Source organism: Eulemur rufifrons, chromosome 28, assembly GCF_041146395.1.
Source record: "Eulemur rufifrons isolate Redbay chromosome 28, OSU_ERuf_1, whole genome shotgun sequence".
Taxonomy (NCBI): Eukaryota; Metazoa; Chordata; class Mammalia; order Primates; family Lemuridae; genus Eulemur; species Eulemur rufifrons.
The window spans coordinates 13552580-13576377 of NC_091010.1; the positions used below are offsets into that span (position 1 = coordinate 13552580).

The 23798-nt window shown below is 56.4% G+C and overlaps 1 protein-coding gene across 1 annotated transcript; it reads left to right on the top strand.

Annotated features, from left to right (window-relative positions):
* Positions 1–17833: 17833 nt before the first annotated feature.
* Positions 17834–19960, top strand: GPRIN2 (G protein regulated inducer of neurite outgrowth 2). Its single transcript, XM_069461050.1, has 2 exons — positions 17834–17899; positions 18578–19960. The coding sequence occupies exon 2, from the start codon at positions 18584–18586 to the stop codon at positions 19958–19960; it is 1377 nt and encodes a 458-aa protein (XP_069317151.1). The 5' UTR covers positions 17834–17899; positions 18578–18583.
* The last annotated feature ends 3838 nt before the right edge of the window (positions 19961–23798 follow it).

Sequence of the window (23798 nt, forward strand, 5' to 3'; positions counted from 1 at the left end):
AGGCTGCTCCTGCAGCTCTGCCGATGCCTCAGGCTCCCTCTCCCCGCTGCTCTCTGCCTGCCTGAAACACTCGGAACCCTCCCGCCCTCCTTGCCCACTGCTCACCCTTCAAGAGGAACCTCCAACATCTTCTTTTCTGTGAAGCCGTTTGTCACCCTCTCCCCTTCCTCACTGTCCTTGCAGCTGTCACGTTGATATGGGACTCTGCCTGTGACTGCCGCCCACCCACCCCTCCTGGCAGACCAGGCCCTCCGTGAAGGCAGGGTCGCATTTCATTCAGCTCTGGTCCCCAGACCCGGGGGCCAAGGCTGCGCTGAACAGTGGATGAAGGGCGCGTGTCCCGGGCATGAGCTGCCCCTGGCTTCTGCCTGCGTTCTCCAGCGTCACACTTCGGGGCCTGGCAGGAGCGCCTCAGCCTACCCCTGGAGACCAGCTGCTGGGGCTGGCACTCACGTTCCAGCTTTGTCTGCAAGCACCTTGCATATCTAGCCAGCACGCTGAGCTGTGAGTTTTCCTCCTCTTCCTTTCTGCTCCTGATGTTCTGGGCATCAGGATGCAGGCTCAACGTATACCATCCCACCGAGCCCTGCCTCAGGTCAGCCCTGTGGGGCCAGGACCACCCCCTCAAAGAGGCTTCGTGGCCTTCCCAGTAAGTGGTGGAGGTAGGCCCAGCACCTGGCCCCCTCATTCCCTCCTCCCCAGGGAGCAGCTGAAGGGCCCACGCAAGTTCCCAAGAGACCATCTCCTGCAGACCAGACCAAGAGCCACAGGCACTGTGGTCAGACTCCCCTCCACCCACTGTCCCATGGGGGCTCTGAGACCCGGCTGGCCTGGCGCCACCTCCACAGAACAGCACAGCCTCTCAGGTCTGGCTGCAGCCCTGGCTCTGCTTCCTGTTTTCAGATCTTGCTCCTCCCTGGTCTCTGGAGCTGGGAAACCTGGGAACAACAGCAGACATGGTTTCTCTCTTCCATAGCCAAAAGGAAGTCATATTTCCATTGGCAAAAGCATTTCCAAGGAGGGTTGCAGGAAGTCCAAGCATTTAAAGGCCTGTAAATCGCTACAGATGATTAATAATTCAGTGTAGCGGATGATTCATGAGAAAGGCCACTTTCAATTAACCTTAAGAATCAGCCCCTGTCTAAGGAAGTGTCGTCTCTCATCACTTAGGAACAGAGAGGCCGTAGCAGGATAAAGACCACGCTGAGAAACATGTTGAAGACTGTGTTTCTCACATTTATGCAAATTCCACCCTGGTCACCCCAGGTCCCTCTTTGTGAGGCCGGGAGATGTTCCCACCCCAGCATCCTGTCTCTTCTCTGGTTCTGCCAGGGTAGCTCAGACTTAACTTCCTATAGCCCCTTCTTTTCAGGAGCTTGGAGGGAGTTATCTTTTCTTGTTGGATCGGAAGTGTCCCTTGTCCTCCATGGAGCCACACTGGCTCCAAATGTGTCCCATCCTACAGACAACCACCCAAGCTGCCAGGATGGAGCCCAGGGCCCTTGGATCACTCCTGTCTCCCTGGAGTGGTTTCTGCTCTTCTGCCTTCCTGCCCCCTGCCTGGCAGCCTTTCTCTTCTCCGGGCACCAGAATCCTGCCTTTTCTTTCTTTCTTTCTTTCTTTCTTTCTTTCTTTTTTTTTGAGATAGAGTCTCACTTTGTTTCCCGGGCTAGAGTGCCATGGAGTCAGCCTAGCTCACAGCAACCTCAAACTCCTGGGCTTAAGCGATCCTCCTGCTTCAGCCTCCCGAGTAGCTGGGACTACAGGCATGCGCCACCATGCCCAGCTAATTTTTTCTATATATATTTTTAGTTGTCCAGCTAATTTCTTTCTATATTTAGTAGAGACGGGGTGTCATTCTTGCTCAGGCTGGTCTCGAACTCCTGACCTCGAGCGATCCACCTGCCTCAGCCTCCCAGAGTGCTAGGATTACAGGTGTGAGCCACCTCGTCCGGCCCTGCCTTTTCTTTTGAAGGAACCAATTTCTCTCCTTTCCCTGTCTGCATAGTACCTGTCACTCACCTCCTCACACCTGTTTTGGGGACTTTGCACGTGACCCAGGCTCAGTGTAGTACATTTCCTGGCCTCAGTGGTAGGTTCAGGGATGTGCCCGTGACCCCCAGGAGGCTAATCTGGACCAATTCTGGAATTTTTGGGGATCTACTGGGAAGAGACGCTCCCTTTTTGGTAGGAGTTGTTGAGCTGAAGGAGCTGAGCCCAGAACTGTGAGGAGCCGCTGTGTAGAGCAGCACATGTGAGAAAGAAGCCACCCCAGGAGCACAGGACTGAAGTGGAGAGGACAGAGACCCGGCTGCTGCTGCCCCTGGAGCCTTGCATCCTGCTGTGCTGCCAGCCAGCTGTCCCAGAAGGGCAGAGTGTGGCTAAGACCATGCCACTACGAAGGGACTGAGCCGGCTTTGGCATGAGCTCTTCCAGCCCCAGGCTCCTGAGCACCGAGGCTGCCTGCAGCACAGAGCAGAATTCAGGAACCGAGGGGAGGTTTGTCTTTCCTGAATTGTCACCTCAGGTCACTCAGCTGTCCCAAGGTGTACTGACCCTTCAAGGGTGGGGTCTTATCAGGCAGGGCTGTTTGTGGCAAACGACAGTTAATTTATGACTCAGCCTCCCCTGCCCACTCCCACCCCTCTGCTAGCCTCCCCACTGCCCACAGCAGCCCCACGTTCCCAGGGGAGCAGCGCACTCAGCCCGGCAGGGGCCGGCGCGGCCTCACTCCCATAGCCTGGGCTGCATTCTGCGCGACCAGCCCCTTTGCAGCTAGGGTGGCACCCAGCAGTGTTTGGGTCAATGACAGGAGAAGGCATCTTCCAGGGGGCTGCTAGGAAAGACTTTGTTTTTTGATGCACCAAGATGTTCAGTTGACGCGTTGGCTGAGACATGAAGTGAGCTCTCAAACTCCAGAGAGGTGGCAGACTAAGACGCAGGTTTCCTTGGACGATGGCTGAGAACCCACTGGACAACTTGTGCCCAGTGAAATAGCAAGGCTGAGCAAGGGGAGGGGGGAGAAATTTGCTGGATTCCTTTGGCAAGGGCCCCCAACAGGGGTCGGGGATGAGGAGCAGCAGGGGCAGCCTCTCCTCCAGCACTGCTCTGGGAGCTGGCTTCCTGTCCCCTGGACTTTGGGAGGACGACAGACTGTTGGTGGCTGCAACTGTGGCTTGTGGCGTGAGATGGGGAGCTGCTGCTGAGTCGAGGAGTAGCGGCACTTCCTCTAACTCGGGCCAGAGGCTGTGGATCTCGGGGACCAGATATGTAGTTTGTGGGCCTGAGTGTAATGAGGAATTTCCTTGGCCTGGGCCTGGGGACTTGTCAGAGTGTGAAATGTGTGCGCAACTCCTGCAACCAGATGTGGGCTGTGTGATGGGAGAGCCGGGCATGATCCCCTCATTGCTGACCACTGGCCTACCCTGCATCGGGGCTGGCACCAGCACAGCAAAAGGAAGGAGCGGAAACGAGCAGGGAAAAAAGAAAAAAAAAAAAAAAAAAAGGAAGGAGCGGAGCTCTCCAGAGGCCGAGGAGGGACCAAGGAAGGAGCAAGTGGTTTCTGGCTGATCCACCAGGGTCAAAGGAACTCCAGCTCCACAGCAGGGGTGGGAGATGGGCAGGCGCCTTTAAGAAACCTTTCAAAGTGCCCATCTGAGCATTAAACTCTTCCAGATCCGGACAGCATAAGGCCATCCTCTGCTCATACTCTGACCTCAGAAGTCTGCTGTGGGCAGTGAGAGAGGAGAGGATGCTGACCATGCCGCTCTCTCAGGGGGTGGCGGGTTGTCTGTGGTGGCCCTAGCTGGGGCAGATGGGAAGACTTAACTCAAGTTTGCAGATTTCGTTATTACCTGGGCCGGCCTTTCTGGTGACCCAACTGGAACTGCAAGGGCAGTGGATAGAGGGAAGTAACGTCCTCTGAATACCTGCTCCACGTGTGGCCTCCATAGGAGGCTCAGGGCTCGCTCATATCCTCCTCATTCCCTAGAATAGATTCTGAGGTCTTAGACAAGGCTGTTTTATTGGGTTTTAGCACTCGATGCTGAGCTTTCACTGTAAGAAACAAGTCAGCTGAAAGTGCCTGTGGGGAAGGTCATTCTCTGGTTATGTTCTGGGGCAGATTCAATCTCTGGTCCCACATCTTCTCCTGGCACCGGCATTGTACTTTCACACCCTGGTAACATGGTGGGAAACGTACTTCCCCACGATATTTGACTTTGAGCTTGGCCGTGTGACTTGCCTGGGCCAATGGAACGTTGGCAGAGATGACGTGGGCAGAGGCTGGAAATGCGCTGCGCGGTGGGCCTTGCTCTCTTGTGCTTCGGCCATCGCGGTGAGCAGAGCACGGCCCAGAGAGTGCTGGTCCCAGGCTAAGGACAGATCTGTGGAGCAGGTCCAAACCCAACTGGGAGCCTGGGCTCAACCAGTCCCGCCTGTGCCGCTGATGGCAGCCAACCTGCAGACGTGGGAGGGAGATATAAATGCTTGTGGATAACACCACAGATTCTGTGAGCAGCAAATGCTAACCAAAACACTGTCTCTCTCTTTTTGATTCCTTTGGTGAGACTAGAGTGATGAGCTGGGCAGCACCACCCCCCTTGTGTCCCTCCACACACCTCGCAGTTGTGGTGGGCAGAGAGGGGGGCTGATCTTGCTGCTTTTCCTTGCTGGCCGGCTTTGGTCTTCTCTGGAACAGCCTTCATGGCTGTGGGCGCGGTAAAGTCTGAGCTCTGAGTGGTGGCAGTGGGCTTAGGGGAGAGAGAGAAGGCCCAGGGAGGTCATCTAGGGCTGCTGTCATACAGCAGCCTTCGTCCTCTTGGGCTACATTGGCACCTCCCTGCGTGTGTTCCGGGAAGGCCCTCTCTCTTCCTCTTGGCTGTGTTGACTGCACCCTCTGCTTCAAGCTGGGAGCCCAGAGCAGAGAGAGATGGGGTAGTGGTTGCCATCGGTGCAGCATGTGACCAGTCTGTCTGGCTTTTCTCCTTTCCGGCATGTAGTAGAAATCCCCCTTTGGGGTTAGGTATGGACGTGTGATTCGATGTGGTGACTGCAAAAGTGTGTGGCGAGAAGCCTCCATGAGGAACAGAGTGCTCTTGTCAACCTATGATTGACATACAGGAAGAGTGAGAAATAGACTTGTGTTTAGTTAATCCACTGACATTTTCACGAGGGTCGTTATTGTAGAATAACCTAGCATATCCTGACACAGGTGGGCTTCTTCCAGTGCCCAGACATGGTCCCCAGGCAAGGTCATGGTCATGGCAGTGAGGAGCCAGGCCCCAGGCCAGAGCTGGCATCAACAGTGCCCAAGTCCTCAGAGCAAGGGCTGTGCCAGTGGCCCTGACGACAAGAACTGGGAGTCCACAGCTCCAGGCATTGGGAAGACCTTTCTGTCTGGAGCAGCCATTGATGGCACATACAAGCCTGGTGACATGGCCACTTGCTCACTGGCCAGCCCTTTAGGCAGTGTCTCTCCATCTCATTACCAAGGCATAGAAATGCGTGCCATGAGGATGTCCCTCGTGAGTCCCGTGTCCTTGCTTCCCTCTCACAGTAACCGAAACCACGTTCCCTCGTCCCCCAGATGTGCTCCACTCGCAGTCCCCTGGGCAAAGGGAGGTGCAGGGTGCAGATGAGGCCAATCAGATGCTTTCTCTCCAAAACTTGAATATTGAGTGGAATAATCTAGACTCACTAGAGACTGATCAGAATTTATACACCCCAATGGTGGCATTCTGAAGAGAGCACGCATTGTATCCTGCTAACTAGGTCCTCAGAGCTTCACTTACAGTTTTTTCTGGGCTCTCTGAAAGGACTGCACATACCCAGAGGTTCCGGACCTGGAGCTGGATGCGGCAACTCGTTGAGAACCTAAGTCCCGCATTGTCTTCTGTTGCAGTGGATACGAATAGCGTTCTGATGGTATGTGGTATAATTGCATTATCTTGAGAAAGAATGTTTTCACAGCTGTGTTTATGGCAAGAAGGATACGTGTGGATGCTGGCAGCCAAAGCTACAGATTGCAGAGGACGTTTGTTGTTTCACCTGCCCAGTATCCATTCTTGTTTCTTCTGGTGACAAATCCCACGTGTCCTCCCCTATTCTCAGGCCATGTCATTGGGTCATCCTGCTTCTCCTTAACTCCAGAGCCTCCATGTAGGGAGAGCCTGGCTAGAAGCGAAGACAGGTGCCATGTTCCGATGACATCATTTAAGCCAGTGGCGCCAGCCAAGCCTGGACTCTTCACGTTAAAGAGACAAAGAAAAGTCCCTTTGGTGCTTATGCCAATTTGAGTTGAGCTTCTGCCTCTTGAAGTCAGAAGAGTAATGCCTAATGTAATAATTCTATGTAGGCATACAAGGCACATCAGTAGTGGTGCCTGCCATGCCCCCTAGCAGAGGGGACAGCAAGTAAGTGGCCAGAGTTTAGACCGTGTGACCATGTACGGGAGAGAGCACCTGAGCCAGGCCCCAAATCCATTGTCTGGCCAGGACTTGTGATTTTTCATTTGGCATTAAGGATGACCTATGCCTACCTGGTTACTCTTTTTTGAATTGGGAGTTGGGAAACACGGCAGGAGCTACACAGCCAGCTGCCAGAGAAGAAGCAGGCAGGATGCATCAAGGGATGTTGCCAAGAGGAGCTGGGGTGGTGACCATTCAAGGTTTCAAAGCAGCAGAAAATCTGCTCCAGGAGAGGGCGCCAGTTGGTGGAAAGAGCTGGCAGAACAAATTCAGGAGGAAGGAGGTCCAGGAAGCTCCAGGAAGGAAGAGATGGAGCAGTGGATATTTCTGGAGCCGTCTTGCTCAGTCCTGAGGACTTTCCAAATCCACATGCATCCTTATAACAAACACATTTTTTCCCATGCAAGCTTCAGGTCGTCATGGACTTACCTGTCAAGACTGAAGTCAGGCACCCCCTTCATGCCGCCTCTGCAATCCTCCCAGCGCTGGCCGATGAGCATATCACTGAGGACACTTTGGCAGCAGGGGGTGGAAATCTAACCTAACTAGTTTGAACAAAAAGTAAATTTATTGTCTTCCTTAAGTGAGATATTGAGGGATGGGACCAGTCTTAGTCTTCACTGGATTCAAGGCTCAAACGATGTACTCAGGACCTTGCTTCTCTGCACATCCTCACTTGGTCACCCCTGTGTGGCTCTAGCACTGGGCTGTGTGTAGGATGGTTGGCAGCAGCTTCAGTCCCCACATCCTCTTAAGAAAAGAGTGAATTTCTTTCTCAGGACTCCCAGAGACAGTCTTCATTGCTCACCCTTGGCTCTGAGTGGGACGATCCTTATCCTGAACAATCTCTGGCCAGGGTGATGTGATGCAGTGATCAGCTCAGGCCTGGCCACATGCCCCTCTTCTGAGATCCACCCAGGGCACGTGGGTGGAGAGCAGGAGAGAGTGAGTAACTTTTAGAATATGTGTTGAACTGCTGGAAGAGAGACCTCCAATAAGATTGGCTTAAGCAAGATAGAAGTTTCTTTCTCCCTCATCTGCCTGCAGGTAAGCAGCCGGGAGCCCGGGTTTCTTTCTACCTTCTTGTTCTACTCTCCCCAGGTACCATTTAGCTGGGTGGTGTGAAATGTTTCACCACCACCCCCACCGCCAGCCGGTGGAAACAGGAAAGGGGTAAGAGGAGCGCTCACCTCCTCTACTTCAATCCCACCGGTCAGTTACTTGGCCAAAAGTATCTTCTGAGAGATGAGGAAATATACCCTTTTTTCTGGATTTCCATGTCCCCAGATAAAAAACAGGGATTCTTTAAATACAGGAGATGAGGATGATCAGGGGGCAGTTGGCAATCTGTGCCCCAGTCTGTCCCTTTGGCCAGCCAAATGTCTGTGTGTCCTCTTCCAGGGGAGACAGCCCCAAAGCTCTGTCCAGTGCCTGCATCCAGCTCCAAGCCTAGGATCTGGGAGGCATGGCCTGCACCTCAGGTCTGGATGTGGTTCTTTCTGGTGCAGTGCCCTCAAACTCCTACACAAGGATCTGCCTCCTCACACCCCCTCTGCAGCAGTCTGAGAATGAGATAATCACAGCGGAACCCTCGTCCAGAAGAAGGGAAAATGGCACCCATTAAATCCTGGTGGGCAGCAATTGTGAAGGTTCCCAAGGAGTGGAGCAAATCCCTTGGATGACAGCCCCTCTCTCCAGGACTACCCCCTGGGAGTGGATTCTCTGGGCCTGGTGGTCCCCTCTTTGTCCGCTGTCTCCCATGGCCATGTCTGAAGTGGGCATTGGAGGGCTGCACGGCTTCTGCAGCCCACCTCTTCCTGGTGTGGGTTTGGTGGCAAAAGGGTGGTTGCTTTCAGGAGTCAAAAATGCAGGCTCAGACTGGCCGGGCTCGTGCTGTCTTTGGTAACACACACCCCTCAATATCTCAGGTGGCTTTCTGCCTAGTTGCTTCTAGGCAAGCTCTTAGGCAGGTACAGGTTGAGTACCCCTTGTCTGAAATGCTTGGGATCACAGTGTTTTGGATTTCATTTGTGTGTGTGTGTGTGTGTGTGTGTATGGAATACAGCTGACATCCCTAATCTGAAAATCCAAAATCCAAAATACTCCAGTGTGTGGTTCCCTTGAGTGTCACGTTGGTGCTCAAAACATTTCAAATTTTGGATTTTGGATTAGGAATACTCAACCTGTAACAGTATTGAAGCCTAAAAACTGTGGCCTTTTATTCATCAGCGTGTATATTCTACACATTCCCCTTCTTCTCAACTCGAGACCAGCCAAAACACTCAGCTTGGACTGGAAGGCGACATTTTTGATCTGGTCTGTGCTGCTCAGCGGGCTGTCATTATTGGGCTGAAAGCCTTAATCAAAAGTGCTTGAGAAAGACCAGGGTCCACAGCCCTGCCTCCTGCTGATACTTCCTCAGAAACTTCTCTCAGCACGGCTGGGTTCCCTTGCATCCCTGCCTGCCTGCTTGGCCAGCTCTGCCCAATGCTTCTGGCTCAGGCAGCGCTTTGTTGAGAGTGGCAAGAAGCATCCAAGAAACACCAACATGCTGAAATTTTCACCATTTCCTTTAGAGCTAAGGCTGACTTTCCAAGATATTGCAGGAATCAGTCCATCAACTGCTTAGGCATGGCATAATGAGGATTTTCAGCCTGCCATATCTATGTACAGGATTTGAAACACATTTTTAGTTTTGTTGCCTGAAACACCTCTCTTCCAGGTTGAGAATTCTGTATTGATTAGTGGATTGGCTTTCCTTCTGTAAGAGAGCTCTCACCGCAAATAGTGGTTTAAATAGGCTAGAGGTTAATTTCTCTTTCATGTAAAACCTGGTCATAGATCGTCCAGGGCTGACAGCCAAACATACTGTGTTGGGACATAGGCTCGTTTGTCTGGCCTTCATCTACATGGTACAGACGGGCTCGACACCATGACTTCATTCCAACCTGGGAGAGGGAAGGGGCAAGGCACATTCCCCCTAAAGGGCACGACTGAGAAGTTGCACACATCACCTCTGCTAACATCTCAGTCGTCAGAACCTAGTGCTGCGGCACGCTGGCTGCGTGGGGCCTGGGAAATGTGGCCATCGCTCTGGGCAGTCATCTTCCCGGCTAGAGGACTTCTATTATTATAGAAGGGGAAAATAAATATTGGGCGACAAGTGGCAGTCTATCTCAGGGTGATCCCCCAAACGAGATGGGGGGATGGATTGTGGGGAGCCAAAAAGCAACAGACGTCTACTCCAGGGCTCTCCCAGCTCCTTCTGTTCCCTTCAGTCCCTGTGACCTCACTGTCTGCTGTGCATCTGTCATCACCTTCCCTGAATGCCGGTCACACACGCCTGGGGGTCAAGGCACCTCTGATACTGCCTGTGCTGCCAGCTCACAGCCTGGGACCAGCAGTTGTTAGGGACTCAGGGAAATGTCTGTGGAATTGGACTGAGGCAGTCACAGGTATTTCCGGATAAACTGCCTTCCATGCATTCATTCGCCCATTTATCCATCCAGCATCTGTCCAGCAGCTACTATGTGCCTGGGCCGGGGACTCGGCGTCTTTTTATCAGACGAGAGACAGGCTTTTCACTAACGAATCCATGGCTAGAGGGCTCTCCTGCACCCTAGGAAGATTTTTGTCAGAAAAGCAGATCCTGTTTGAGTCAAAGCTCTCTCTTTCTTAGGCATCAATGACACACTGACACATCCCAACTCTCAGCATGTCTTCCTTCCAAGAGACTCCCACAGATGTTGTCCCCAGTGGTCATTTGTGCTTTGGGCCAGCTCAGTGTCACTTTCCCTTGGTCTGGCAAGAGCACCTTGACCTTCCTTTGGAGGACAACTGTTCCCCACTCCCTGTCTTAGCACGGTGCCCCGACCCTCCCGGGAAGAGCAGATGGCAGAGGCTGGCCCATTGGAGAGCTCTCCCTCTGACCCAGGATTTTCAAGCAGGGTCGATAAGATTTGATCTGTGGATTTTCAGATCTAAGGATGTGAGGACGTAGACTAGGGCTGCCCGCAACCTTCTTTCCTAAGAGGAGAGACTATACTACCTCAGTAATCCCCCATCATTTCTTCTTGCCCTCTGTTTCAAAAGAAGCCATCCACTCCTCTTCCTATTTAACTCCTTCCGGGTCTCAGTCCCTTGGGGACCTGATGGCAGCAGCGATTCCCACTCCTTTATCTCCATCCACTCCCTCTCTGTGAGTCCTTCTCCCAAGCTGTCAAGTATGCTTGATTTGTTACAACGTGCAGTGGGTATCTGTCTGTTTCTGGCCACCCAGACTTCAACCCTCCTCCTGGGGAAAAACATCCTGTAGTGTGCAGTCTTGGTGGGGCGGTGGGTGCTCCTAGAGGCATTTGGCCAGGTATTCCTCCAGGTATGTCCAGCCCAGGACAGAGGGCATGTGGCTGTAGCCTGGACAAACGAGCTCCTACTCCACTGGGACTTTGAATTGAGCTGAGAGACATACCAAGGACAAAGGACAGGAATCCTTTCTTCGGTGGTGGTGACAGAGTGACACTGTGGAGCAAGTGGCTCCAGCGGTTGGAGGCAGGAGTCACCTGGCTCCTGCCTTGAAGAACCACAGCTACCTCCCCAGCATCGGCTTCTGGGGCTCCCTGCAATCTTCAGACACAGTCCTCTTTTGCTTAACTTTCCCAGACCTGTTTTCTGTTGCTTGAAATCAAGGGAACCTGCGACACGATGCAGCACACAAAAAGCAAGCAGGCAGACAAACAAATAGAACTAAACCCACCTCTCTTGACCCCACCTCCCTCTCCAAGTGGCACCTTTCTTTCTTCTCCCCTCTACGGCTGTGCTTAGAACAGTTGTCCACACATACACTGTCTCCAGTTCTTTCCTCCAGCTCATCCTCAGGCCACTCCAGTGGCTTCTGCCCTTGTCACCTCACTGAAGCTGCTTGCTCTAAGCATCTGGTGTCACTGCGATGCCCCCATTTCCTTCTGTCTTTTCTGGCTGCTCCTCCCTAGTCCTTTGCCACCTGGAGACGCACTGCTGGGTCCTAAGTCCTCTTCTCACTCCACTCTTTCCCTGGAGACCTGAGCCACCCTTGGCTTCAGGGCCAACCCCCGTGCCCACAATGCCCAGACCTCCTGGGAAACGCCAGTCATGCACATGCACACTGCCCACCTCTCCACGTGGTGTCTCACACATCCCAGAGCACACCCCACGCTTGTTGCTCTTCTGCCAGGGTTTGGAGTCTCAGCAGATGGCACTTGGGCCATATGGTCCTCAGGCCAGAGCCACTGCTCTCTGCCAGAGCAGTCTACTCATCCCTGTCCGGTCCTCCCCAGACGCAGTACTAACTTGTACTTCCGGAACCTGACACAGGAGGAGCTTGGTAAATATTTGATTGAATGACTGATAGCAGCCAGAACACCCACTTTCACAAATACCATCGTCCCCCAGCCCTGTGGGGCAGGTATAATCACTGCTACCCTGCAGATGAGAAAGTCAGTGCCCAGACAGGTGAACAGTTTCGCTTGGGCATGAGATTGCAGAGCCAGTCACTATGTGGGGGAGTTGGGACTGCAATTCACGTCTGACTCCCCATCCTAGGCTCTTCCTGGGCAGCTGCCACGAATGGAAGAAGGGGTACAAGAGGCCAAGGCTAAGGTGGTGCTGAGAGACCCTGGTGATAAATTTCAGCCAGGCTGTGTCTGTGGGCGTCTGGCATGGCAGACATCTGCTGACACCCAACCCCAAGCAGGCCCCTTGAAACACACTTGGTGAGGTTCTTGGAGGGCTCTCAGGATGCCCAGCGAGCTGGGAGCCCCAGGTCTGAGGCCTGGATCTGGTACCAACTCTCAGTGTAACCACATGTAGCTCACCCCTTCTTGGGGCTCAGCTGACTTCACTAAAAGTATGAGTGAGATTCCTGAGATGTGGAGGGAGGAGCCCTAATTCCTGGGCAGGGGCAGAAGTGGGTAGTGGCCTCAGCAAACAGATTTCTTATTTGCTCCCTTTGGGTAGGATCCTTCTGCCAGGCTGTGTGTACTGGGGAGATGGGAGCCCAGGGCCTCCATGTGGACTCCCCTGTTGGGCCTGGGGTGGAGCCATCTGCCAGTCTCCTGTGCAGACTGAGCCCCCAGCCCCCCCAGCCTGGAGGAGAAGCAGAGATGGTGCTGGATCCCGGGTCACTGGAAGGGAGGAGCTGCTCAGACCCCTCAGCAAAGGGCTGGGCAAACAGCTAGGAGGTCCCCAGGGCTGGAGACAAAGGAGGAGGGCCGACATTGGGACCCAGTTCTCTGAGACTGGGGCCAGGAGGTAGCACAAGCTCCTCTTACCGCGTAGCCCTGGGTGTGGGTAGCAGGAATCCCTTGAGGACAGAAGGTGTCCCAGCAGGCATGGGCAGGTGGCTTTGCGCCCCTAGGCCATCAGCGGCTGTCAGAGACTCAGGGATATTGAGGGAACTTAATGCCTAGGCACCCAGCCCAGTAGGGCGGGAACAGGCGATCCCATGGCCTGGACCGGCTCCAGGTGTCATGGGGCGGGGAGGAAGCGAGGGAGGGAGTTTCAGGGCTACAGGGAATTGCGGGCTTGGGTGCGGTCGGTTCAACCCCGCATGGTCCCCGCACGCGCTGGCTACTGGAGTCCGTGGGGCCGGCCGGGAGATTAAAGACCTCGAGTTAGGCTGGCTTGGGGACAAGGGTAGGGAAAGGGACTTGGGCGGGGAAAGTGGGGGTAGCCCTGAGGGGAGGGGTTGAGCACGATGCCTTGGGGAAGGTGTCTTCGAGGATGGGGTCGTGGAGGCCGGGTGGAGGGTTCCAGGGACCAGGCCGGGAGCCTGGAGCCCAGTGGGCCAGGGTCATGCTTGGGGTCCGTGAGGGTGGAGCTGAGAGTAAGCGACTGTGAGGTCCAGGGCTTGGAGAATCCTCAGTCCGTGGGGGCGGATCTAGGAAGTCCGGAGCTGGCGGAGACCAGGCCTGGCATCCGAGGGGGCGGGCCCTAGAGGAAGGGGGTCTCGAGGGCGGGGGCGGGGGGCAGAAAACTGTGAGAGAGGAGGCAGGATGAAGGACAGGCGGGCCAGGCCGTGAGGAACCTAGTCGCCAGCGGAGCCGCAGACCTCGGTGCGGGGCGTGTTGCGGGAGGGGACTGAATTGAGGGGCGGGGCTATGAGGAAGTGGACGCGGGGGGGCGGGGGCGGGGGCGGGGGGGCCAGAGGATTGTGGGGCGCTCACAGCGGGGGCGGGTCAGGAAGGTGGGTGTCTTGGCGGTTCGTTGGTCTGGGCTGGAAAGCAGAGGTCGTGGTGGGGCGGAGCCGAAAAGACAGAGGACAGTGGGCCCTGGCCGTGGGAGGCGTCGGGCAGGAGGGCTGGGGTCTCCCGGGGTAGGGTCGGACAGGGGGTCGTGCGGGCGGCGCGGGCAGGGGCCAGGGGGCGGGGCCTGGCCCGGGGGTGGCCCAGGTGAGCCGGGCCTCCGCCCCCTGCGCCCCGCCCCCGGGCCCGCGCCCGCCGCCCCTCGCGGCCCCTCCCCGGCGCTGTCACTGCGGCCGGGCGGACGGCGGCGGGCGGCGTCTGGGGCCCGGGCCGGTCGGGCTCCGGCTCCATCTTGGGCCGCCGCGCCGGGCACCTGTGGCGGCCGCAGGAGCAGCGCTTCCGCCGGCCTGCGCGGCCCGGCGGGCGACAGGGTGAGCGGCGGGCTCCGTGGTGCCCGGGGGGAGGGGTGCGATGGGCGGCGCCCGCTCCTTGCGCGCTGGACCCCACTCCTCACCCCTGCCTGTTTCCGGACCCCCGTATCCCGCCCCGCCGGGTGCTCGGCGCCCCGGTGGCCGCCTCCCCCTCCCACCTCTCCTCTCACTGCCCCGGCCTGTCCCCTCTTCCGAGTCTCCTCTGCCTATCGCCCATTTTTCATTACTCTGCCCAGGACCCCTCTCCTTCGGCCTCCCCTGCTCCTGCGCTCTTCCCTCTCCCATTCCTGCTCTGCCGTCCCTATCCTCCACCGCGCCCTCCAGCCCCTGCCCGCAGCCCGGCCCACCCCTCCGGTGCCCTTTCGAGCCTCTTGCCCCGCATCCTCCCTCCCAGCCCACAGCCCCATCTTCCCTCAGTCGCTGCCTTTGCTGCGGGGAAGGTCTGTAGCCCAGGCCATGTTTGAGATCCTTCTCCTTGAGGGTCTGGGTGGGCTTTGTGCGGTAGGGGCGGGCAGGGAGCCCTGCGCCGGGGGAGCCGGCAGAGTATAGTGTGTTCAGGCCTTTGGCACCGCAGCAGTGGCGGCCTGTGCTTGGCCTGCAGAGTGCAGCTGTGTAGACGCTATTTCCTGCAGGTCCCCACTGCAAACAGGCCCTTGTGTCCAGGTCCAAGTCGGCCTCCGGGGCATCCACAGTGGGGTATGTGCCCATGTTGGGGCATGAGTGCCTGTCAGCTGGGTGTCCCCAGGGACGGTGGGCAAATCCTCCCTGGGGAGGAAGCTCAGGGGCTGTTGGGAGCCTGGGCCTCTTATGAGCAGAGCTGTGTCCATGGGACCATCGTCCCACAGTTACTCCAGAACGCTTTTTTGGCAGAGCCTGCGACCTGGGGCATGTTGCCCTAAAGGCACCTTCATCCCCCCTGTGATGGGCAGGTTTGTCCTCTCCAGATACTCCCTTTCAGGGGCGCTCCCTGCTGTGCTGCACAGCTTTGGCCCTGTGTGTTCCTGCCAGGCCCCCTTTTGCTCTGGGTGGATTAAACCACCTGCTGGAGGTTGCCAAACCCCAACTATGCAATGAGGGATTTGTGGGGTGTGCATTCCTGCCTGGTCCTTGAGAGGTAAGGTCTATATTTTAGCATGTAACCAGTTTTCCCTCCTGACCATGCGGGGTTGATTTTCCTGTTTTGGTTTTGCTGGACACAGAAGTTATCAACCAATGCCTGCTGCTTAACAACAGGGGACTTATATGGATGCCATGGTGTGGTTGGAGATAGAACCCACTTGTGGTGGCCTTGATAGTCCCCCTGCGCATGTCCCAAAGGCTTGGGCTCCTCTGCTGGGGCAACATGGAGGGAGCTGGAGCCTCTGACCAAGTCTCTTTGGTTGGCTAGTCTGGAAGCGTCTGCAAAACTGGGGCTTTTACTGGAAATGACGGTCAATTGCTGCATGTGAGGCTGGTTGATCTTCCAGTTGCTGACAAGCAGAACCTGAGGCAGCAGGACAGCCCGGCCTTGGCCCAGGACATCAGCCACAGCCATTGAAATTTTGACGTCAAATGGGGCAGGAGAGAGAACATTAAGGTATCATTCAAGGAACACTAGGGGTCTTGGATACTTCTATGTGTCTGATTCTTATCTTGGGCCAAAACTTCTTCCCACGGTGAAACCAGAACCTTTTCCATGGTTATAAAGGCAGAGGGGGCATGCCGTTCTGGGCATTTAAAATGCACATTGTAGGAGGATACTCTTTTGGGGTTCTGAATTGGCCACTTTCAGCTGTGGTTTCTCTGACATTTCTGAACTGCTCCAGCCCTCCAGGAAGGGAACCAACAGATACATAGCACCCCCAACCCCAGCTAGGATCTTTCTGGGCAATGGCTAGCCCTGGATAGGCACAGTGGGACCCTCATGACTGATGGCTTCTCACTAGGTCTTGGCAGGGGTCTGAGGGTACCCCCTGCCCTACCCCACCTGTTTTGTCAGGGGCCAGGGGCTACTGGCCTGGATCTTTGTGGCCCTGCTCCCTAGGAGGGCCCAAGGTGGTGGGGCGCAGCCAGAGACTGTGTGGGCTGTCCAGATGGGGCTTCCTTGGCGTTCTTGGACCTGCAGCTGGGTGTTTGTCTGCCTGCCTGGGGCTGGCAGTGGCCACAGCCGTCCCAGCCTGCACCTTCTGCCCTCCTCACTCCAGGCAGCCCCAGAAGCTGCTAAGGAGCAGGTGGGGTGGGTGGGGGTCCATTCAGTCACTTCCATGGGCATGTCATGAGGACCATTGTTGGTGCCAGGCTCTGGGCTGGGTGCTGGCACTCTAGTTAAGAAAGGCACCAATTAAGTAAAAAGACAACTTTTTAGGTGGGCAAGAACTGTCAGGATGGAGGTCTGCACAGTGCTCAGATGGGGAGGAGCTCACGACACTCACTAGCCGTGTGCCCTTGGCAAGTCTCCGAACCCCTCTGAGCTTTGGTCTCCTTGTCTATAGAATGGGGATAATGACATATCTCAGGAGGTTGCTCTGACAATTAAGTGAGACGATGTGTGCAGAGGCTGTGGCACGCAGTGAGTGATCATGCACTGGGAGCTGGTACTCTTACTATCATCACTGTATTTATCACTGGCTTTATTGCCTTCTTCTGTCTATACATCCATCTTAGAGCTCCCTGAGGGCTAGGCCTGGCAGAGTCCCTTCCTGGCTACTCATTCTTTTCCTGACCCTCCTAGGGACCAGGCTGGCTTTGGCTGCAAGAAGCACCCAGGATGGGACAGACCTTACAAGGCTGGGGCTGTGTCCAGAGCTACATGGTCCAGTGTGGGAGCTGTCAGCCATGTGTGGCCAGTTAGATTTAAATTACTTAAACTTAAATCAAATTAAGCTTTCTGTTTCTACGTTGTGGTGGCCACCTGTCAAGTGCTCGGCACCCACATGTGGCCAGTGCCTACCTATTGGGCTGCACAGGGTAGAACCTTTCCATCATCACGGGAGGTTGTGCGGAACTGGACTCTCAGGGACTCCGGCTCCGGCATCATCCTCACTGTGGCTCCAACAGCCACCAGCTGTCTCCTGAGCACTGGGATAACACGAAGTTTGTAATTACACGGAAACTGACTTCTGGAGCCCTTCCCACCTTCCCTCATAGGTAGCCTTGCTCACCTGGCCAGGGTGCTGAGTTTCCTGGCAGTCCTTATCAGCTCAGGGGTGGGAAGGCAGGGCGGGGATTGCCCAAATGCAACTGTTGCCTGCTGTCCCCACCCTGTTTCTCCCTGTTTCTGCCGGTCCTGCCTGACAGGGAGTCCTGGAGTGTTCTCCCTAGTTCACAGCTTTGTCTAGGGTTGGGGGCCCAGACACCCTCACCCTACCACTCCCATCATGTGCTTTGAACACATGGCCTCTCTCCCGTTCCTTCCATCCGGCCGCCTTCTCCCTCCTCTCTCTCCAGGCCTGACTTACACGGCTGGTCCTCCAGGAAGCCTTTTCTGATCTGTCACCCAAAGTGAGCTCTCCTGCCTTGGCGTGCCCTCCTCAGACCCTGCCTTTGGCACTCAGTGCCTTCCTCTGTGGGTTTGCTCTTGTATGTGCTCGTTCTCTCGGTCAGACGTACAGCAGGTGAGCGCTGCCGGCCCGCCATCTCCAGGGGCACAGCCAGATCTAACTGAGCTGCGTGTTCCCCAGACCCAAAGCTGGGCATGTGGTAGGGTCTCGGGAGGTGGCTCTGGAATGAACAAATCCTGAGTGAGTCCCGAGTGCCAAAGGCTGATGCGTAGGGCCTCCCCCTGCCCCTGGAGCTGGATCTGGGAGTCAGGGAACTGAGCCCCAGAGACATGACAGCTCAGCGAGGCCGGGCCGAAGAGGATGGGGAGGGGGCCCTGGGAGAGCCCAGGGCAGTTCTCAGTGTCTCTGTTCATTGCTCCGTCAAACCACAAACCTTCTACGAACCCCTGCTCTCCCCAGGAGGCCCCAGTCCACAGTGAGATGGATGCTGTGAGTCCCAGGAGGAAGCGGGCTAGGATCTGCCAGTCAGGCTGTGCTGGTTGTTAACATACTGCAATACTTCCGTGCTGATCAACTAAGAGCTGTCCTCCCACAGCCCCTGCCCCCAGTGCAGCAGTCCCTTCTGCAAGGCCCAGTAGACCTGGCCTCGTCCCTGGACTCCCTCCCCCTCCCCCTTGAGCCAGCCAGTGAAGAGCCATCAGCTGACATGGTGGGTGGTCTACAGGACCCTGCCCTAGGGCGGGGTCTAACTGCTCTGTATTGCCTATGAGATATTTGCAGTGTCATCCCTGTGTATAATGTGATGACCTTGATTTGAAGTCTCTGGTGTCTTGTCACTGTCTTGCTTACAGTTCTGACCAGTCAGGCAGGCTGAGACTGACGCTGTCCCCGCAGTGGGCCTAGCACTGTGCAAGCTCACAGCAGTGTCTGGCTGAGGTGCCACCATCCAACTCAACCTCATCCTCACTTTCTCTCTCCTGCAGGCAGCCATGAGCTCCAGCCGCCCCGAGCCGGGTGCCCCGGCACCCCTGAGCCCCCACCTGCAGCCCCTGTCCCGGAGCTCTTCCAGCCTGCTGGGTGAAAGCCGAAGGCAGAGACCCGAGCTACGCAAGAGTGCCAGCAGCACCGTGTGGCAGGCCCAACCAGGCGAGGCCAGCACCGGTCCCCAGCTCCCAGAGGAAGAGGGCTGCCCAGCTGAGAGCATGGAGCCAGCACAGGCATCCAGTCCCCGGCCACAGCCTGGTGCTGGGGGCCACTGGCGGAGCAGCACTGTGGGCAATGTGTCCACCGTGGGCAGTGGAGACCTGTGTCACCTGCGGACCACTGGTGCCACTGCCGTGCAGAGGAGCCACTCGGACCTGGTCCATAGCATCCAGATGCAGGGTCATAGCAGTGCTCGGAAGGCCAGCCTCAGCTGCGTGGCCCTTGGCAGCTCCCCTGTCCACAGGGCTCAGCTGCAGCCTGGTGGTTCTTCTGACCAGGGTGGCCAGTTCCCTGCAGGCCTGGAAAGGGACCCGGCTCCAGAGGATGGGACTTCTAACTCAGGCTGGATGCTGGGGGAGAGTCAGGAGGGGGTGCTGTCACCAGACCTGGGGGGCACAACTACCTGCAGCAGCAGTCCCCAGGCTGAGCCCAAAGCCACTGGGCAGCCGGCCACCACCTCCGGCCATGCTCTGCCCCCAGCAGCTCTATTCTGCGGCATGAGTAAGGAGGGGGCTGGCAGCTGCTGTCACGGCCTGCCTGCCACAGGGATCCTGGCCTTTCCCAAACTAGTGGCGTCAGTGAGCGAGTCTGGGCTACAGGTTCAGCACGGGGTGAAGTTTCACTGTAAGTTGCCTGGCGGGCTCCCTGGGCACTCCTACTGCTGTGCTCACCATTGGGGTCCCGCTGGGTTGGCTACAGAGCCTGGCTCCAGGACCAAAGATGTGTGGACCATGACCTCATCCAGTGACTTGGCCCCTGCTGTGGCATCCCCTCTGTCAGCCCAGGATGCTGGCGTGCAGGCAGCCCCAGTGGCAGCCTACAAGGATGTGGCCACCAGCCCATCCATGGAGGCGCCTGTGGCCCTGCACATGTTCCCAGAGATAACTCTGGGGTCCAGCTTGGAGGAGGCGCCATCCCCTGTGCGGGATGTGCGATGGGATGCTGAAGGCATGACATGGGAGGTGTACGGAGCCGCGGTGGACCCCGAGGTGCTTGGTGTGGCCATCCAGAAGCACCTGGAGATGCAGTTTGAGCAGCTGCAGCGGGTGCCCACCAGCGAGGACAGCCTGTCTGCAGAGGGCCGGAGGGGGCCGCTGCGGGCTGTCATGCAGTCTCTGCGGCGTCCCAGCTGCTGTGGCTGCTCCAGCGCAGCCCCTGAGTGAGGAGTTGCAGCCCTTGGAGCCGACCTGGACCCATGGACTTGGCCCTAGACTAGGGCCAGGGACAGTGGGGACCCCGTGCCCCCTGGACCCACTAGCAGCTGGCCACAACTCTCATCTGCATGCCAGCTGCATACAGGCCACAGGACTACAGCCTGGGGCTTTGTGCCCCATGTAGCTGGGCTGGTTTTTAAGGGCTTATTTCCCAAAGGCCACATTTCTGCACATTCCAGGCTTTGAATGTCGAGACAGGGTTTCAGCACTGTGCACAAGGGAGATCCTGAGTTTTCTGTAAAAACCTTGACCTTCTATTCAACCTGCCCTCGGAACTCTGCCATATTTTCCCCTCGGACTCTCAGTGGCTTTATTTTAAAGCAATACTAAGAAATAATGAATTCCCGACATGAAGTGTGGGACCCCAGTGACAGGGACTGCCTGGGTCTTTAGGGAAGGGGACTGATATTGCCAAAAGCCTCCTGTGTGCCACATACTGTTCTTAACACCTTACCTTGTTGAGTCTTCACCTCTTCACCCTGTTTTAGAGATGAAACAACAGACATTTGGCAAGGCTGTATCTGCTGTGCCCACATTGGACAGCTTGAAGTGTTGGACTAAGATTCACAGCTAGGGCTGGCTGCGTCCATGCTGCTCCCTGCGGCACACGCCCGTCCGGTTCAGTGCGGGTGTGCACAAGAATTTAATTAAGTGTGTTCTGTGCCGGCTTCTGTGGATTCCATGGTGAATGAGCCAGGCTGCCCTGCCCCAGCCGAGCTCACGGTGTGTGGTGGGATGGAGGGGTGCTGAGCGTCACAGAGGGCACTTCCAAGAGCCAGTCTCCCTTGCAGGTCATTGTGGCAGGCGGTGGCCTCAGGAAGAGGAGACAGGCGGGCAGCCACTGGCCCCCAAATCTGTTGCAGTGCCTGAAATTGCACCCTTCTCACCTCATTCCTTTGGCTTAAGGATTTCTTCCCAGCTGGTGCAGGTCTTGGAAGGTGGGAAGGCAGGAAGGAGACTGGCTGTGGGACACGGGGTGGGGACTCCCACCTGGTGGGAAATGGCCTGAGCTGGGAGTCTGTGGGGGTTCGCCCAGTCCTGCCAATGTGACCTGACATAGGCCAGGCAGTGGGGGCCAGGGGACAGCCTGTCTTCATTGCCCAAGGATCTCTTAAGGCCTGCAGAGGATGGAAGTGGGCTTGTGTCCTTGTCCTGGAACTTGGTGTTGGAGATCCCAAGCTCCTGGGACAGAATTCCCCAGTCCACCCTTGTGAAGGAGCCCAAGGGTTAGGGTGGTGTCAGGGCCCCTGACCTGGCTCTGTTCCTGGGTCCCCGTCTGCACCTGGGAACCCAAGACCCGAAAGCTGCCTTCCCTTTCCCCATCCTCAAGGACGTGGTACTCATTGAGTAGGAAATGACTCGTGCAACAATGGGTTAATTTTTAAACCAGGAGTGGCATTCTAATAGGCCAAAAGGAACAAGGTGAGAAAGGCTTGCTGAATGCCTCCCAGGGCCCCAAGATGGGCCATTCTTACCCAGAAACATGCCTTTCCTGTGTGTGCAGTGCACCCCTTGGGGATCTAGGCCTGCCAGTCCCTCTGTGTGTGGTCAGGGCAGGCATCTCATATTCTGGGTAGTGACACGTGGGTACATGCACCTGACCCTGCTACAGGGGCTCCAGGGGCTCCAGCCTGGTGGGGCCACATGGGACAGAGCAAATGGCTGTGGGTACATGGGAGAGGAGGCCCTCACACAGAGGGGCTGGACAGGTGGGTGGAGGGGGAGAATGACCTGCAGACGGAACAGCCTGGACAGAGTTTGGAGGTGCCTATTCTGCCTGGGCCATGGTGAGTCACTGCAGTGGAGGCCCTGTGGGGGTGCTTGTTGGGTTCGGAGGCTGGCACAGGGTCCCCATTGTGAAGATGCTAGTGTGACTGAAGAAAGGGACTTTGGGGAGCTGTGGAAGGGGTGGTCCATCCAGATTTCAACTTAGAAATATCTGGCTGGGCATGGTGGCTCACGCCTGTAATCCTAGCACTTTGGGAGGCCGAGGTGGGAGGATTGTTTGAGGCCAGGAGTTTGGGACCAGCCTGAGCAGAGTGAGACCCTGTCTCTTCAAAAAACAGAAAAATTAGCCAGGGGTGGTGTCATATGCCTATAGTCTCAGCCTCTTGGGAGGCTGAGGCAGGAGGATTGCTTAAGCCCAGTAGTTTGAAGTTGCTGTGCGCTGTGATGATGCCACTGCACTCCAGCCTGAGTGACAAAGCAAGACCCTGTCTCAAAAAAATAAAAAAAAGAAAAGAAAAGAAATATCCTTTTGGCTGCCAGTGGAGAAGAGATTGGCACAGAAGAGGCAGGAGGCAGGAGCCCAGGAAGATGTGGTGGGGGCCACCAAGGAGGGGCTGTGATGGAGCGGGCAGCTGGGGACTGGCTTCGCACAAGTGTGCACGTCTCTCTCATACACACGCATGCGTGCGGTGGATTCGGGAAGGAGGAGGAGTTCCAGGAGGCTGAGGTTTCCAGTTTGTGCAAGAGGAGGGTGAGGCCACTAGCTGGGACAGGAGAAGGCAGGTGGCAGGTTCAGGAGGGGCAGGGGAAGGGCCACGTGCCACAGGGTTGGCCGCAACCAGTGAAACCCATTTCACGAAGAGACTTTCTCCTCTGCCATATGCAGATTCTCTGCATCCGCTCTGCTTGGCTGTGTGCCAGTCTGTGCCACCTCCATGCACCTGGCACGCTGTGATGGCAGGCAGGGCTGGGTCTGGCATGGGGTCACTTGACTGGCCCACTCACCACACTGTGACCAAGATGAACATTTGCAGGGTGGTGCTGGACTCCAGCCCGGCCTGTGTCTTGCCTGGGCCCCCAGACCACCCTCCCGGATAAACGATGCCCCTGGTCTCGCGAGCCCAGGCTGCAGCTTCATTTCTGAATTGGACCTGGAGACACATTCCCCACCCCTGGCCGTGGCCCCTCCTGGGCCAGGCCTGATGCCTGCAGGGGTTTAGGGCCCTAGAGCACGGCCACTGGCTTAGGTTACAGGTCTCCTTCCCCTGGAATCCAGTCGGGGTCCCTTTCAGGCCCCACTCTAGGAGGTGTTGGATTTGACTGTTGATATGTTAGTTTTGTTTTAAATTTAAAATAAATGTAAGTTCAAAGGTCAGAGCTGGGCCCCATCATAGAAGGGGCAGTGGTCCTGGCCCGTCTTGTTTATTTTGTCCTGGTAAATTCTGTCCTTTGGAGCATAAACCCCCAGAGTCCTAGAACTCACTGCCTTAGCAGAAATCCCCCCTCACTTCTGCCCACCCGCTCTCCTTCCATGGTGGGCTGGGTCCCCAGGTGAAGTGTGGCTTTCTGGAGCTTGTCACCTCTGGGCGTGTGTGTCCCTTGTCGTGCCCCCCGGGTTGCCATCAACCTCGCAAGAAACCATTAATCCCAACTGGGGAGGAAGCTGTTCCTGCCAGAGCAGAGCTGCCGCTGCTGCCTGAGGCCACAGTGCTGGGGGTGGAGGAAGAGCCGGGAGTGGGCCTGTTCCACTGTGATGTCACCTCCCCTAGACGTGCTAGATCCATTTGACTGGGGCTGAAGGGGGCCTCCCCCATACAGGTCCTAACACTCGGGCCATGGGGCGGGCCACCACAGCTAGTGGCTGAAAGCTGGGATTTGAACCTTTCTGTACACCTATACCCGTGGGATCTCGGGCAAGTTACTAGCCTCACTGATCCTAAACTTCCTCGTCTAAAATGGGGATGATGGTGCCTCCTTCACAGGCATATTATGAGGATGAAATGGGGTAACTCATGTAATGCTCCTGGCACCCAGGATAGTGTTCGGCATGCGCTGGTGG